The following is a 17,884-nucleotide window of genomic DNA, read 5'->3' on the forward strand; positions in this document are numbered from 1 at the left end:
TTATTTTATTTTATTTTATTTTATTTTATTTTATTTTATTTTATTTTTTAGATGTAGTTTTGCTCTTGTCACTCAGGCTGGAGTGCAGTGGTACCATCTCAGCTCACTGCAACCTCCACCTCCTGGGTTTAAGCAATTCTCCTGCCTCAGCCTCCCGAGTAGCTGGGATTGTAGGTGCCCACCACCATACCCAGCTATCATTCCCATTTTATAGACTTGGAAACAGGCTAGTGAGGTTACATAACTATTCCAGGCTGCACAGTGAGGAAATGGCAACTTCAACCTAAATCTGGGGGGCCAAAGTCCATGCTTCTTCCACCTCACCTCTACCTCACTATTTGCCTGTAAAATCCACATGTCCAACCCATAAATGTACAGGTAGACAGTTATTAAATGAGGTGTTTGCTGCCATTTGTGAATTATCTTAGATAGATAATTATCATAAGCCACTCACCTAAACAACTAAAGAAAAGACAGGTCAATCCATATCCCTGCACACAAAGAGAAGGAACTCAGCAGTGAATTCCGTAAAATGAAAAAAATCCTTTCCAATGCCACTAAATCCACATGTATTATTTATCAGTTTTTATATTTGTACAGGGATTCTTAAGAATGCAGAAGGAACCTGAAATAATTATATCTCAGTTCCTTTCAAAATTTCCATATTAGCCAAAGTCATTTCCAGGAATAGATACAACTCATCAATTCTACAATGGAATATACTTGATCAAGAACCAAAAGCTTGTTCTATTTCAGAAAAACTACAGACCCTTCTTCTTTATTGTTCTTATAAAATCCCACCAGAACTCATTATCTTGCCGCCTGCTCATCTGGCAAACAAACATGGAGATGAGTCAACTCAAGCCAAGCCTCGTGCTGGGGAAAACTCACAGGGCCACGGAACCACATCTGCACTGTCCCCGCCCGCCTAGCACTGGAGAGCGCCGTTCCCCTTCCCGCGTGTCTTTGCTGACCTCTAGTGGTCCACAAGAAGAAAGAGCAAACAGCAAAAGGACAGGCTGCTCCAAAGAACAAAATGTCCTCACATTTTAAGTGAAAACATTTTATTTTATGAAATGTGTGTTTCTATACCCACCAGTGAAAACAGATTCCCAGCAAGCCGAATTTAGCAGCATTAACTCGCAAAGGCAACTCCAGTTGTTAAGGGCAAGTCAGTCTCAAAGCCCTGCCCCCGGCTCCCAACCAAATTGTCTGCCATTCCACTGCTTCAGGCCTTCGGAGGGTCCATTTAAAAGCATGGTCCACCCTCCACTGTCACAAATACATGTCTCTTTACACCCTCCAATCTGATCATAACACTTGCCCATCACAGAGTCACTTTATGGGGCAGGCACCAAGACAGTACTGGGCAGGAGGTGTCAAAGCCAGTCCTTCCAGTGACCACATGAGCTTGTTAACCTGTCATGTTACAGACCATAACGTTAAGAGGCAGAGACACCAAGTGACTGTGCTCAAGGTTACACAGCTAACAGGTGGCAACGCAAGGGTGTGAACCTGAGCCCATCTGACAGCTCGACTCCACTGCAACTCCCAGCTTGGATTCCTCCAGGGATTCTCTCTTGCCCACCTGATAACTTTTATGCAACACCTACAACAGGAACTGACCGCAGCCCGCGTCGGGGCCTCTCTTCCCCACATTGTCCCTCACAAACAAAACTGCTCTGACCCCCAAGTGACTTCTGTGCTCAGAGCTCACACCCAGCCACATGTTTACACCCAGTCTCTCTGCTCAGACGCTCCTCAGCCCCACTCTGCCGGGTACTTTTCAGTCTCCTTGGAGAGCACCTCCTCCAGGAAGCCCTCCACCCTCAGCACTTAGAACATCAAGCTCTGGAGCAGGGACCACATCCTCATCGGCCCTGCAAATCTGTGGCCCGGCACAGTGCTGAACCCCTCCGAGGTCCCCTGAAAAGTGTGTCAAATGAGAGGTACGATCCAGATGCTGGCTCATTTGCCCGGAATCACCGGGGAGAATACCTCCCCTTGGGCACCCAGGTAACTGAAGCTTCCACTTTGAAATGTCAGGTTCCCGCTTCTGCCCGTCTTTACCAGAAACTTCAATATGAACTGAGAGATATGGACCTCCTCCTAATGCTCTTCTGATGGCACGCTGCACCAATGCTGGTGCTGTTTCCCTTACACTATGTGGCCTACAGCTTTGAGGGACTGTGTTGTTGTTTGGTTTTTACTTGGTTTACGGGCTTTACTCTGTTCTGGTCTCTCCCTTTGGTGTGATGCTGACACTTGCCATTTTGGCTTATCGGTCTCCCTGCCAATGTCTAATCTGGGAAATTAGCCAAGATGAGGGGTCCGAGGGGCAGTAAGTACACTTTACAGAAGAGGGAACTGAGGCACACAGAGGTTAAACATCTTGCCAAGGCAAGTGAAGCTGGAATGCCGACCCCAGCAGTCTGTACCCAGTCTGTGTGCTCAACTCTCATGCTAAAACGCCTCTCTTTCTATAGACTATGGCTATAAACATTATAAAGTACCAAAATATGGACCAACTCTGAGATGCTGGTGAACTGTTATTTTGTTTCTACTTAGGTTATTCGCTTTTGATTGAAAAAAATTAAGAATCTCTGTAGTCAATATGGCAACATTTCAATATGTTAAATCTGGATGATAGAGGCATGAGTGTCTTATTATTAGTCACACATTTTGTGTGTTCAAAAGAGAAACTGATTTGAAAGTCTCTCTCCTCTCTCCACCCCCTGCCCTCTCGCCTGAGCCCCCAGACTCACACCTCTCTCGTTATGTGCAAAGCTGAACCTGTCTTCTTTCCCTCCACCACTGCCTTGCAGCTTGCCTTCCTCGGAGCGCAGACTGACCATCAGGTACCTAATGGAGGGATACTCCATTCCACCCGACCCACAGCCGGCCACTGACCCTTTCCACGTAGACCCCCAAGCATGTTTCCAGTGGGCTGGCCTTCCCGTCAACAGCCCCAATCCTTTGGGGAAGCTGTCAGCACTGCTCACCTGGGCTCCCCAAGGGCCTCTGCAATGGGCCCCCTCCCTCTGTCTCTCTCCACTCCATACAAATCTGGTTGCATCAGTCCCTGATGTTAAGATCTTGCTTTTTTTTTTTTTTTTTTTGGACAGAGTCTTGCTCTGTTGCCCAGGCTGGAGTGCAGTGGTGTGATCTCGGCTCACTGCAAGCTCCACCTCCTGGGTTCACACCATCCTTCTGCCTCAGCCTCCCAAGTAGCTGGGACTCCAGGCGCCCACCACCACGCCTGGCTAATCTGTTGTCTTTTCAGTAGAAACAGGGCTTCACCGTGTTATCCAGGATGGTCTCGATCTCCTGACCTCCTGATCCATCCACCTCCGCCTCCCCAAGTGCTGGGATTACAGGCGTGAGCCGCCACGCCCGGTCAAGACCTTGCTTTTGAAACCCGCCACTCTTAGAAGCAGCCCCAAATGCTTCACCTGGCCAAGAAAGCCCTCCCGCTCGGACTCTGGACTCTGTCCTCCCTATCCCTCTCTCTTCCTCTCCCTCCCTCTCTATCTCCCCCTCTTTCCACCCCCACCGCCATCTCTGACTTTATTTGGTCTCTTCCAGTGATGTGTTCTGTTTCAGGGCATCACTCATGCTGAGCCATTTTCTTCCTGAATGACCTTCTCCCATCCCCTCTTTACTTGGCTATCTCCTATTCATCCTTCAAGGCCCAGTTCCAGTCTCACTGACTTAGAGACAGTCCCTGGCCCCCACACCCTCCACCTCCATTAAACTAAGTTAAATTCTTTTGCCACTTGCTCCCTTGGCACCTGTACCTCCAATTTTTTTCCACTTACCCACTGCTCAATGTCTGCCCTTCCCACAAAACTGTCAGATGGATGAGGACAGGACCCGCCTGCCTCACCTCTTTCCCCCACCCTTAGCACAACACCCTCTTCACTAAGTATCTGCTGAATTACAGTGACCTATGTTCTCATACTCGTCTTATATCCTTAAGCAAATTATTTAACTTGGTCTCAGTTTCCCTATCTATAAAGATCCAAGTTCAACTAACTAAATATCTAAAATCCTTCTAAGACTATCAATTTTAGGATTTAGCATCATCAATCCATATGGAAAGGTTTTGATGATTGTTTTATTAAAAATCCATTCAGATTCAGATTTAAGTATTATTTGCTAGGTTACCACTGTGTCAAAGGAGCTATATAAATGCTTTCACAAACTGCCTGTTGTATAAACCTAACACCCCAAACAGGGTTACAAATGGCAAGTACTTCATGAGTGACAATATCAAGACAAGAGGCGTGAAGTTTGTTGAAGGTTGCCAAGCTGGTAAAACACACTTATTTCTCCAAACAAACAAAAAAATGCAAACAACAGCAAGTTCTGAATTTTGAAAGTTAAATACCACAATGAAAGAAGTACAATATACAAATAGCCACGTTAATTAGAAATCAAGTTAAGATTCAACATTTTTTATCATGGCATGCTGAACCTCAGCAAAACAAAAGAAGCTGAATTCATAGTTAATTCCACAAGAACTAGATTAACTCTTCCACTTATAGGTAGACGTACACTCACCTGTCGAAGGTTAATGTAAACTGCATTCTGAAGAAATTCTGACGCTTCCATGCTCCGTTTCTGAATTGCAAGGACACGTACGGCCTTGATGCATGCTTCCAACTCAATCACTCCTGCATTCTTATACTGCAGAGTGTAAAGAAAGTGCCTCAGTCAAAAAAGAGTTCAGATGTTTCTGTCACATTCTAAAGGGTGTGCTACTGGGACTCAATAACTACAACAGCACTTCCCCCAGCAGAGGGCTCCAGACACCCCTCCTGATATGGAGCGGCATCTCATCTTGAATTATACTCCCATAATTCCCACATGTTGTAGGAGGGAGCTGCTGGGAGATCATTGAATCATGGGGGCGATTTCCCCCATACTGTTCTTGTGGTAGTGAATAAGTCTCATGAGATCTGATGGTTTTATCAGGGGGTTCTGCTTTTGCATCTTCCTCATTCTCTCTTTGCCTGCCGTCATCCATGTAAGACCTGACTTGCTCCTCCTTGCCTTCTGCCACGATTTTGAGGCTTCCCCAGCCACACAGAACTGTAAGTCCAATTAAACCTCTTTCTTTTGTAAATTGCCCAGTCTCAGGTATGTCTTTATCAGCAGCGTGAAAACAGACTAATAGAGTAAACTGGTACCAAGAGTGGAGTATTGCTGAAAAAATACCTGAAAATGTGGAAGCGACTTTGGAACTGGGTAACAGACAGAAGTTGGAACAGTTTGGAGGGCTCAGAGACAGGAAGATGTGGGAAAGTTTGGATCTTCCTAGAGACTTGTTGAATGGCTTTGACCAAAATGCTGATGATGATATGGACAATGAAATGAACAAGGACATGGACAACGAAAGAGGACTGAGGTGGTCTCAGATAGAGATGAGGAACTTGTTGGGAACTGGAGCAAAGGTGACTCTTGTTACGTTTTAGCAAAGAAACTGGTGGCATTTTGCCCCTGCCCTGGAGATTTGTGGAATTTTGAACTTGAAAGAGATGATTTGGGTATCTGGCGGAAGAAATTTCTAAGCAGCAAAGCATTCAAGAGCTACCTTGGGTGCTGTTAAAAGCATTCAAGTTTTTTTTTTGTTTTTGTTTTGTTTTGTTTTTTGAGACAGAGTCTCGCTCTGTCGCCCAGGCTGGAGTGCAGTGGCATGATCTCGGTTCACTGCAAGCTCCACCTCCCAAGTTCATGCCAGTCTCCTGTCTCAGCCTCCGCAGTAGCTGGGACTACAGGCACCCACTACCACACCTGGCGTGAAAAATACAAATTTTTGTATTTTTGGTAGAGACGGGGTTTCACTGTGTTAGCCAGGATGATCTTGATCTCCTGACCACATGATCTGCCTGCCTTGGGCTCCCAATGTGCTGGGATTACAGGCATGAGCCACCACGACCAGCCAAAAGCATTCAGTTTTAAAAGGGAAACAGAGCATAAAAGTTTAAAAATTTTGCAGCCTGGCAATGCAATAGAAAAGAAAATCCCATTTTTTCAGGAGAAATTCAAGCCAGCTGCAGTAATTTGCATAAGTAACAAGCAGCCAAATGTTAATCCCCAAGACAATGGGGAAAATGTCAGAGGTCTTCACAGCAGTCCCTTCCATCACAGGCCTGGAGGTCTAGGAGGAAAAAGTGGTTTCATGGGCCGGGCCCAGGATCACCATGCTGTGAGCTCCTAGGGACTTGGTGCCTATGTCCCAGCCACTCCAGCCAAGGCTGAAAGGAGCCAACATACAGCTTGGGCCATGGCTTCAGAGGGTGCAAGCCCCAAGCCTTGGCAGCTTTCATGTGGTGCTGAGCCTATGGGTGCACAGAAGTCAATAACTGAGGTTTGCGAAGTTTCCGCCTAGATTTCAGGAGATGTATGGAAACACCTGGATGCCCAGGCAGAAGTTTGCGTCAGGGGTGGGGCTCTCACAGAGAACCTCTGCTAGGGCAGTGCAAAAGGGAAATATGAGGTCAGAGCCCCGCACAGAGTCCCTACTGGGGCACTGCCTAGTGGAGCTGTGAGAAGAGGGTCACTGTCCTGTAGACCCCAGAAAGGCAGATCCACTGACAGCTTGCACCGTGCGCTTGGAACAGCCACAGACACTCAATGCCAGCCCATGAAAACAGCCAGGACAGAGGCTGTACCCTGCAAAGCCACAGGGGCAGGGTTGCCCAAGACTATGGAAACCCACCTCTTGGCATCAGGATGACCTGGATGCAAGACATGGAATCAAAGGAGATCATTTTCGAGTTTTAAGATTTGACTGCCCCCCCCCAGGTTTCAGACTTGCATGGGCCCTGTAACCCCTTTGTTTTGCCAATTTCTCCCATTTGGAATGGTTGTATTTACCCAGTGTGTGTGCCCCCATTGTATCTAGGAAATAAGCAGCCTGCTTTTGATTTTATAGGCTCATAGGCAGAAGGGACTTGCCTTGTCTCAGATGAGACTTTGAAGTGTGGACTTCTGAGTCACTGCTGAAATGAGTCAAAACTTTGCGGAACTGCCTGGAAGGCATGATTGGTTTTGAAATGTGAGGACATGAGATTTGGAGGGGCCAGGGGTGGAATGATACGGTCTGACTCTGTGTCCCCACCCAAATCTCATCTTAAATTGTACTCCCCCAATTCCCACATGTTGTGGGAGGGACCCAGTGGGAGATAACTGAATCATGGAGGTGATTTCCCCCATACTGTTCTTGTGGTACCAGATAAGCCTCATAAGATCTGTGTTTTTATCAGGAGTTTCTGCTTTGGAGTCCTCTCCTCATTTTCTCTTTGCCTGCTGCCATCCAAGACAGGACTTACTCCTCCTTGCCTTCCACCATGATTGTGAGGCCTGCCCAGACACAGGGAACTGTGAGTCCAATGAAACCTCTTTCTTTTGTAAATTGCCAGTCTCCAGTATGTCTTAATCAGCAGCATGAAAATGGACTAATACACCTCCCCACTAAGGCCAGAGAATTTGTTTGTGAGAAAATCTATCCTTTACGGAAGCAAAAGCGATTGGTGGGGCTGAGTGAGTCTATGAATGCCACATAAATGTGTATGCATTCATTAAAATAATATGACCACAGTAGCTTGCTATTTTGCAAAATTTCAAAATATTATCAATGGATACTTTGCTATTCATTTCTACTTATCATCCCTTGTAGTACTCTAAAACATTTTTAGAAACTCTCACACCTGCAGCTTTAATGCAGTTGTTGTAAATTCATTTTACTTAGTTGCAAAAAATCTGGCTCCCTGTGTGTTCAATGCTTTCTGATTTTGTCTCAGAGTTGCTTGTTCCTACTTCTCAGTTCCTATTATGGTTCCTGAGATGAAGAACAAATGAGGGCGTTTGGAACAGAAAAGGCTTTGTGGAATTTCATTCAACTACGCAATAAACTGGGGAGTATCTCTTAAGCTTCATCCCCAATTCTCCTAGCTTCAAGCCAGGAGAGCCACCCCCAGCCCCTCTTACACACCATATGGCTCCAGACCCAGGAGCAGGGAAAGGAGGAAGGATTCAGGTTCCAGAACTCTTCCAAAAAAGAAGAGTTCAGATGGATGGATCTGCTTCCTTCCCTCCGACGCCCTTCCCCTCCCAAGCCTCCACCGCAAAATCCTCCATGCTAGCTGCTCTGCTTTTTCTTTTCTACTCCAAACCTTCTTTATTTTTTTTTTTTTTCCCTAGTTATCCCAGCTGGAGTGATTTTCAACTAATGTTGCATAATTTAATTTAACATTAAAGAAAGGGTTTATAGAGCTTGTCCGTGTATACTAGTACCTGAAGACAGACAGAGGTTGGGAGGAATAACACACTAATATTCTTTCACTGAGGCATTAGGACACGGGAAAACCAATGCATGTCATCGACAAGCCTTTGCTGAGACCCACTAGAGGCCTGGTGTGGCATCACTGCTCATAAACATGCAGTCTATTTACCAACCATGGAGAAGCAAAGGCACAACTGGTTATCTTTCTCACTAAAATCACGTATAAGGTGGGACAAGCGGTTTTATAATTAGTATGCCAGAAAGGGTAGGCTTCGTTCCTCCCCTTTTCCACACACATAACATACATGGAGTCTGTGTTATATTAAATGTAAGTTATCACAGACGATCAGAAAAAGAAGCTATTTATACTTACTTAAATACCAACACTGAAGTCAGAAATCTATCAGTTGTATATACTGTTTCATGACACAAGAAAAAACTAACATAGGGACTTGATTCTAGGGAAATGCCATTTTTCCTTCAAAACTCTTAAAACATTTTATATTGATGTGAGAACAAAAGTCATCACAAATTTTTGGTTAAATTTACTTTTTTTTTTTTTTTGAGATGGAGTCTTGCTCTGTCGCCCAGGCTGGAGTGCAGTGGCCGGATCTCAGCTCACTGCAAGCTCTGCCTCCCGGGTTTACGCCATTCTCCTGCCTCAGCCTCCCGAGTAGCTGGGACTACAGGTGCCCACCACCTCGCCCGGCTAGTTTTTTGTATTTTTTAGCAGAGACGGGGTTTCACCGTGTTAGCCAGGATGGTCTCGATCTCCTGACCTCGTGATCCACCCGTCTCAGCCTTCCAAAGTGCTGGGATTACAGGCTTGAGCCACCACACCCAGCCAAATTTACATATTTTAATGTATATTACAAAGAGATTTAAAATGAAATCATGAAAAAAAAATTTTTTTGAGACAGGGTCTTGCTCTGTTGCCCAGGCTGGAATGAGTGGCATGGTCACGGCTCACTGTAGCCTCAATCTCCCAGGCTCAGGTGATCCTCCCACCTCAGCCTTACTGGTAGCTAAGACAACAGGTGTGTACCACCACACCCAGCTAATTTTTTTGTGTATTTTGTGAAGAAGGGGTTTTACCACGTTGCCTAGGCTGGTCTGGAACTCCTGAGCTCAAGTGATCCTCCTACCTCAGCCTCCCAAAGTGCTGGAATTCCAGGCGTGAGCCACTGCACTCAACCCCCTTTTTTTTTTAATTATTTCCTCCCATCCAAATTTTCATGGCCAGTATGATTATTATTCCTCAAAAATTCTAAAATAATTTGTTCAAGTTAAAAAAAGACAAATTAGAGTTTGGATGGGGCTTTCGATATGTGTTATTCTGGGAGGTTATGTGTAGTGGCTTAGGCCTGCAATCCCCATGTCTCAGGAGGCCATGGTGGGAAGACTGCTTGAGGCCAGGAGTTCCAGACCAGCCTGCGCAACACAGAGAGACCTTATCATTACAAATAAAAAATAAAAAACTAGCCAGGCACGGGGGCATGCACCTGTAGTTACAGGTACTTGGTCATTTGAGTGAGGCTGAGTGAGGTAGGAGGATGAGGATGGGAAGATTGGTTGACTGAAGGAGTTTGAGGTTACAGTGAGCTATGATCATACTACTACACTCCAGACTGGGCAACAGAGCAAGACCCTGTCTCAAAAATAAAAAAAAAAAAAAAATGGTGGGCACAGTGGCTCATGCCTGTAACCCCAGCACTTTGGGAGACCTGAAGCAGGCAGACTGCTTGAGCCAGAAGTTCAAGACAAGCCCAGGCAACATGGTGAAACGCCATCTCTACAAAAAATACAAAATAAAATAGCTGGGCGTGGTGTTGCACACCTGTAGTCCCAGCACAGAGGGAGGCAGAGGTGGGAGGATCACCTGAACCTGGGAGATCAAGGCTGCAATGAACCGTGATCATGCCACTGCACTCCAGCCTGGGCAACAGAGCAAAACCTGGTCTCAAAAAAAACAAAAAAAAAAAAAAACAAAGAAAGAAAGAAAACACTCTTAGATATCAAGTAAACCACTAAAATTAAGATAAAACATGGTGCTGAAGTAAGAAAAGAAAGATTTATAGAAAGGAATGAAAAGTTAATAAACAGACACAAGTATGTGAAAGTATTTAGTACAGGTGAGAATTCAAATCAAAAAGAAACAAATATGAATTCAATACATCATGGTGCAAGAATGAGGTAATGACCTGGAAAAAATAAATTGTATTCTTATGTCATAATACACACAAAATAAATTACAGATAATCAGATAATTATAGAAATATTTTAAATGCTAATAACAGTGAATACAAATACACGTTTGCATATATTATCTCAGCTTATCTGAACCACAGCTCTATGAGATGACGGGTACTGTTATCATCCTCATTTCAGAGATTAAGAAACCAAGGAAAAGAGTTTTAATCTATCCTTAAGAAAGTATTTCTAAGCAAGCCAGGTGCAGTGGCCAATGCCTATAATCCCAGAACTTTGGGAGGCCAAGACGAGCAGATCATTTGAGGTCAGGAGTTCAAGACCAGCCTGGCCCACATGGTGAAACTCCATGTCTACTAAATATATAAAAAATTAGCCAGGCGTGGTGGCTCGCACCTGTAGTCCCAGATACTCAGGAGGTTGAGGCAGGAGAAATCACTTGAATCCAGGAGGTGGAGGCTGCAGTGAGCCCAGATCATGCTACTACACTCCAGCCTGGGCAACAGAGCGAGACACCGTCTCAAAAAAAAAAAAAAGGTATTTCTAAGCATAATACCAAACTCCTGGCCTCAAGGCCGCCTGCCTCGGCCTCCCGAAGTGCTGGAATTAACGGCATGAGCCACTGCACTCAGCTGTATTGGCAAATATTTATTAAAAATAATAGCTGGTATTTGTTTATGGAGGAGTAAATTGTTAATAACCTTTTTGTAGGACAATACAGGAATATATAACTCTTTAAGAAAAGTATACTTTTTTTTTTTTGAGACAGAATCTCACTCTGTAGCCTAAGCTGGAGTACAGTGGCACAACCTCAGTTCACTGCAACTTCTGCCTCCAGGGCTCAAGTGATTCTTGAGCCTCAGCCTCCCAAGTAGCTGGGACTACAGGTACACACCACGACATCTGGCTAATTTTTTGTATTTTAGTAGAGACAGGGTTTCACCATGTTGCCCAGGGTGGTCTCGAACTCCTGAGCTCAGGCAATCTGCCTACATCAGCCTCCCAAAGTGCTGCAATTACTGGTGGGCGTGAGTCACTGTGCCAGGCCAAAAAAACATATATTCTTTAACTCAAGTCAACTTCTAGGACTTGTTCCCTTAAAAAAAAGGCAGTCCAAAAAGATGTATGTATAGAGGCATTTGTCAGAGAACTGTTTACAGTAGGGGGAAGAAAAAACAGAAATAAATAACAATCAGTAACAGGACTGGTAAAATAAATAATTCTACATCTTTTCACTCTCTATTAGAAAAGGAATTTGGAGAGTAACCTGAACATAACCTATGATAAATGTAAATATTATATCCAGGATAGATTTCTATAAAAATTGAACCTAAAGGAATACTGATACAAGAACACAAGAATATAGGGGCAAAAATGTTTGGTAAAGCATTTTTTCTAATTCACAGTGAAAAAGTGAGAAACCCTAAGTATCCACCCACAAGAGAATAATTAAGCAAATTAAGGCAAGCTGTGAAATCTGTAAGAGCAGGCATTTCATCTCTTTGTAGGTGCTGTTTATGAGCATGTCTCACAAAAATGTCTTGATGAATACATGACTACATCCACATTTTGGAAAACCTTTCCACACTCTCTGAAAGAAGGAAGCAGGATTTTAGAAAACTTTTCCACACGCTCTGAAAGAAGCAAGCAGGTCTGGAGGCGAGAGCACACCTATGGTCTATGATATACTGTTGAGTGGGTAAAGCAAGCTGCAGGATAACATAGTATGATCCCATTTTTGTAAATAGATATGTGTGTGTGTGTGAGCATGTGTGTATACATGCACGTGTGTGCGTGTGTGAGCATGTGTGTACATATATGTGTGTGCGTGTGTCTGAGCATGCATGAGTACATGCATGTGTGTATGCATGTGTGTGTGTGTGTGTGTGTGTGTGTCTCACAGGCATAAAGGTAAGGGGGCTATGGACCAAGTTGTTGATAACCAATAAACCAAGTTGTTAGTAAGAGTAGAGAAGGTAGAGGACTTTCATTTTTTACTTGATGCCACTCTTCAGCACAACTTTTCTTTTTCAGTATTTTGGTAAGTACATTTGGAATGCGAAATTTTTTCAATCCAAACTAAAAAGAAGGTTGCCTCCATAAGATAGAATGCTCTACAGGTCACTGAAAATTATGCCATGGAAGATTTCAATAGCATAGAAAACAGACTATGCCAAATGAAAAAAAATGAGTCACCGCACAGTATATAAGTAAAGTATGCTCCATTTCTTATAATATAAATAATATACATTGATAAAAGAACCAGAAAATAGATACAATTTTTTTTTTTTTTTTTTTTTTTGAGACGGAGTCTGGCTCTGTCACCCAGGCTGGAGTGCAGTGGCGCGATCTCAGCTCACTGCAAGCTCCGCCTCCCGGGTTCAAGCCGTTCTCCTGCCTCAGCCTCCCGAGTAGCTGGTACTACAGGCGCCCGCCACCACGCATGGCTAATTTTTCATATTTTTAGTAGAGACAAGGTTTCATCATGTTAACCAGGATAGTCTCGATCTCCTGACCTCGTGATCCGCCCACCTCGGCCTCCCAAAGTGCTGGGATTACAGGCGTGAGCCACTGCACCCAGTCGAAAATAGGTATAAAATAATAACAATCATTATCTGTGAGTACGGGGGCCATGGTAGCCCTTTTTCTCCCTTTTCCAAATTTATTATACTAAACCTACACTGTTCTGAATCAGAAAAAGAAAACATTTTAGGCATATAGTACTATGCATTAGAGAGCAAGACATGAATACTTACAGAAATAAATAATTAAGAGACACTGCAGCATTACACAATGTAAAATGGGAACTTCTGACTAAAACAACACAACTGTGTAAAAAATTCACAAAGCCATAAAATCACCTTGCTGTAATAGGAAATTGCCTCTTTATACTTGTCAATTATGTCTTCAGGGCTAAGGCAGTTCTTAGCACGTCCAATCTCAGTACTGGTGTCAGGATTGATGCCATTGGTGGTGAGGGCACCTGCAAACCAAGAGGAAGAAAAGAAATAATCTTTTGCTTTTTCAGTATTATTTCTTTGTTAAAGAGGAGCGTGAATAAGATAAAACTTAAATATGCCCTACTGAAATTTAAATAATGTGTTTAGTCTTCACAGCTTATATGCTTCCTATAATGGCCTTGCTATCAAAGTATTCTACTAAATGTTAGTTAACTCAAAATAAGTTTTCCTCCCTTTTGAAATTTTTTATTGAAGAACATGAAATGCATTACATAAAAGTAACATATTTACAGTAACCAGCTCAATTGTCTTGAAGGCAACGATGAAGTCAGCATGCATTCTCTCACAGCTTGAAGCTCTTCATGTTAGAAAGGCACCACCCCACATCCTCAAAGGAGATCAAGTACGCAAAAGCATTTTCTGAACCATACAGCATATTAAAAAAAAGAAAATTATAAATGATAGTATGCTTTCTATTTCTGTCATTTTCTATTTCTGACCAACTCCTATCAATAAGCAGAGCATCTGATTCCCTAGCCACCAAACCCACATGGGCAAGCATTTTGGAGAAACTTCCATTTAAAGAATATAACCAACTACACAGAGAACTCTGGCAGAAAAAAAAATACAGAAAAAATATTCATTGACTTAACAGAACACTCAAAAAATATTCTCCTAAATCTCAATAGCAGGAAAAGCTGGGCTTCTATGAAACCACTTGTTTAGCTTACAGAGAGTGAGCATCTCCCACAAATCCTGTTTCCCTTGCGCCGCTGGGAGGCTCAGGGATGAGCTTGCCACCCATCTGTATAACCTCATAAAGCCAAAGACGTGCATCTCACACTGGCCTCGTCGCCCATGCAGCTCACTTCTTACCCTTGTTTTCTAATCTTGGTACAGTTTTTTCATCTGCTTATTGTTTGTTCTCTAATTCTGTAAGCTGCCTCAAAAGTATTTTTGGAACAAGACAGAAGAATAAACAGATAAGTGGAGAGATGGATGGACAAATGGACCGAGAACTCTAAGAAAAGGGGAACAAAACATTTCATATGCAAAATCCTCTTCTGGTAAGGAAAGAAAGAACTGTAACAGAACTGTGACGAGGCAGGTGGTTTAGGACTTTGTTTCCTGCTGACTTTGTGAAAATCACAGCAAGAGACAACAGGGAAGAACTATAAATAATAATAGAAAAGGGCATGCTTGGAAAAATATATCTCATATATGCACTTTTTAAAGAATAGATCCGGCCGGGCGCGGTGGCTCAAGCCTGTAATCCCAGCACTTTGGGAGGCCGAGACGGGCGGATCACGAGGTCAGGAGATCGAGACCATCCTGGTGAACACGGTGAAACTCCGTCTCTACTAAAAAATACAAAAAAAAAAAAAAAAAAAAAAAAACTAGCCGGGCGAGGTGGCGGCGCCTGTGGTCCCAGCTACTCGGGAGGCTGAGGCGGGAGAATGGCGTAAACCTGGGAGGTGGAGCTTGCAGTGAGCTGAGATCCGGCCACTGCACTCCAGCCCAGGACACAGAACGAGACTCCGTCTCAAAAAAAAAAAAAGAATAGATCCAAATCAGCAAGACCGAGGGACATCAACTGTGGGTAGAGAATTGAGAACTCCATCCTCCAGGCACCAGGCATCCCTTCGAGCAGAGTGCATTCACATAGGTTGTTATAATGCCATCCGGGCAAAAGCAATATTTTTTCACACTCAGGGGAAGCAGGACCTACGTAAGGAACATCCACACGTGCCATCACCTACAGCAACTCTATGAGAGTATTCTTAGTGTACCCCACCTCTGCAGGTGAGGAGACAAGATCCTAGAAAGGTTAAATCTCCTTACTAGTTCTCACAATTACAGAGCTGGTAACCCCAAGTAGGAGGCCATCTTGGGCCTATGTTCTTAACCACAGAAGTGTGGTGCTTTGTGTGCTTTTCACGCTTATAATACATTTGTTTCTAGCATAAGTTAATATTTAATAAGTGACAAGGGGTCTTGAGTTATTTCATTAGCGCTAATGAATTATTTTTACATTGTTGAATTTTACTCTCTCTTTTTCCCTTGGAGAAATGGTGGTGGGAGTGTAAGAATGAAGTGGGTTTTCATTCTTCATATGGTATCTCATCTCTTCTCTGAGAAGTAAATGATCAAAGCATAAGAGGGAAATCCCCTCCAAGGAGAAGGAACAAGTGTTCCCTCCATCTTTTAAACAAAGGGCATCTCCAGTCATGAGGGCTAATTTGATAAACTTAATTTCTTTTTTTTCTTTTTTTTTTGAGACAGAGTCTCTCTCTGTCACCGAAGCTGGAGTGCAGTGGCGCTGGAGTACAGTGGCATGAAATAAATGAAAGGGAGAATTGAAAACCAATAGAGAAAGGTCAACAAAACCAAAAGTTCATTCTTAAAACAACCACAAAATTAAGAACTAGCTAAGAAGAGAGGAGAATCAAGTTACTAAAATCAGAGCTGAAAGAATAGATATTCTGCCAACCTCACAGAAATAAATTGTAAGACAATATGTGAACAATTATACACCAATGACTTATATAATTTAGATGAGATAGGCAAATTCCCAGAAAGACACAAACTACTAAACCCAACTCAAGAAGATCTACAAAATCTAAATAGACCCATAACAAATAAAGTGATCGAATCAATAATCAAAAAAATCTCCCAGAAAAAAAAGCCAGGTACACAATAATAGACAAACAGAGAGCCAAATCATCAGTGAACTCTCATTCACAATTGCTACAAAGAGAATAAAATATCTAGGAATACAACTTACAAGGGATGTGAAGGACCTCTTCAAAGAGAACTATAAAACACTGTTAAAGGAAATAAGAGAGGACACAAACAAATGGAAAAACATCCCATGCTCATGGATAGGAAGAATCAATATCGTGAAAATGGCCATACTCCCCAAAGTAATTTATAGATTCGACGCTATCCCCTTCAAGCTACCATTGACTTTCTTCACAAAATTAGAAAAAAACTACTTTAAATTTCATATGGAACCAAAAAGGAGCCCACATAGCCAAGACAATCCTAAACAAAAAGGACAAAGCTAGGGGCATCACGCTACCTGAATTCAAACTATACTACAAGGCTATAGTAACCAAAACAGCATGGTACTGGTACCAAAAGAGATATATAGACCAATGGAACAGAACAGAGGCTGCAGAAATAATGCCACACATCTACAACCATCTGATTTTTGACAAACCTGACAAAAACAAGCAATGGGGGAAAGATTCCCTATTTAATAAATGGTGTTCAGAAAACTGGCTAGCCATATGCAGAAAACTGAAACTGGACCCCTTCCTTATACTGGACCCCTTCCTTATCTTATACAAAAATTAACTCAAGATAGATTAAAGACTTAAACATAGGACCTTAAATCATAAAAATCCTAGAAGAAAACCTAGACAATACCATCTGGACATAGGCACGGGCAAAGACTTCATGACTAAAACACCAAAAGCAGTGGCAACAAAAGCCAAAATTGACAAATGGGATCTAATTAAACTAGAGAGCTTCTACACAGGAAAAGAAACTATCATCAGAGTCAACAGGCAACCTACAGAATGGGAGAAAATTTTTGCAATCTATCTATCTGACAAAGGGCTAATATCCAGAATCTACAAAGAACTTAAACAAATTTACAAGAAAAAACAACCCCATCAAAAAGTGGGCAAAGGATATGAACAGGCACTTCTCAACAGAAAACATTTATATGGCCAACGAACATATGAAAAAAGTTCATCATCACTGGTCATTAGAGAAATGCAAATCAAAACCACAATGAGATACCATCTCACACCAGTTAGAATGGCGATCAGTAAAAACAACAGATGTTGGAGAGCATGTGGAGAAACAGGAACGCCTTTACACTATTGGTGGGAGTGTAAATTAGTTCAACCATTGTGGAAGACAGTGTGGTGATTCCTCAAGGATCTACAACCAGAAATATCATTTGACCCAGCAATCCCATTACCGCGTATATACCCAAAGGATTATAAATCATTCTACTATAAAGACACATGCACACGTATGTTTACTGCAGCACTGTTCACAATAGCAAAGACTTGGAACCAACCCAAATGTCCATCAATGATAGACTGGATTAAGAAAATGGGGCACATAAACACCATGGAATTCTATGCAGCCATAAAAAAGGATGAGTTCATGTCCTTTTCAGGGATATAGATGAAGCTGGAAACCATCATTCTCAGCAAACTAACACAGGAACAGAAAACCAAACACCACATGTTCTCACTCATAAGTGGGAGCTGAACAATGAGAACACATTAACACAGGGAGGGAAACATCACACACTGGGGCCTGTCAGGGAATGGGGGAACTAGGGGAGGGATAGCTTTAGGAGAAATACTTAATGTAGATGACAGATTGATGGATGCAGCAAACC

General features: G+C 42.9%; 1 protein-coding gene across 1 annotated transcript in view; it reads right to left on the minus strand.

Annotated features, from left to right (window-relative positions):
- The window catches only part of TRAPPC9 (trafficking protein particle complex 9), a 697,716-nt gene that overhangs the window by 638,589 nt on the left and 41,243 nt on the right, over positions 1–17,884 (minus strand). Inside the window, exons 6-7 of the mRNA XM_026454561.1 lie at positions 13,360–13,481; positions 4,564–4,689 (exon numbers count right to left, since the gene is read on the minus strand). Coding sequence (XP_026310346.1) covers positions 4,564–4,689; positions 13,360–13,481 — 248 coding nt within the window. The remainder of the gene's footprint in view (positions 1–4,563; positions 4,690–13,359; positions 13,482–17,884) is intronic.

The sequence above is a fragment of the Piliocolobus tephrosceles genome, chromosome 7 (assembly GCF_002776525.5).
Source record: "Piliocolobus tephrosceles isolate RC106 chromosome 7, ASM277652v3, whole genome shotgun sequence".
Classification (NCBI taxonomy): Eukaryota; Metazoa; Chordata; class Mammalia; order Primates; family Cercopithecidae; genus Piliocolobus; species Piliocolobus tephrosceles.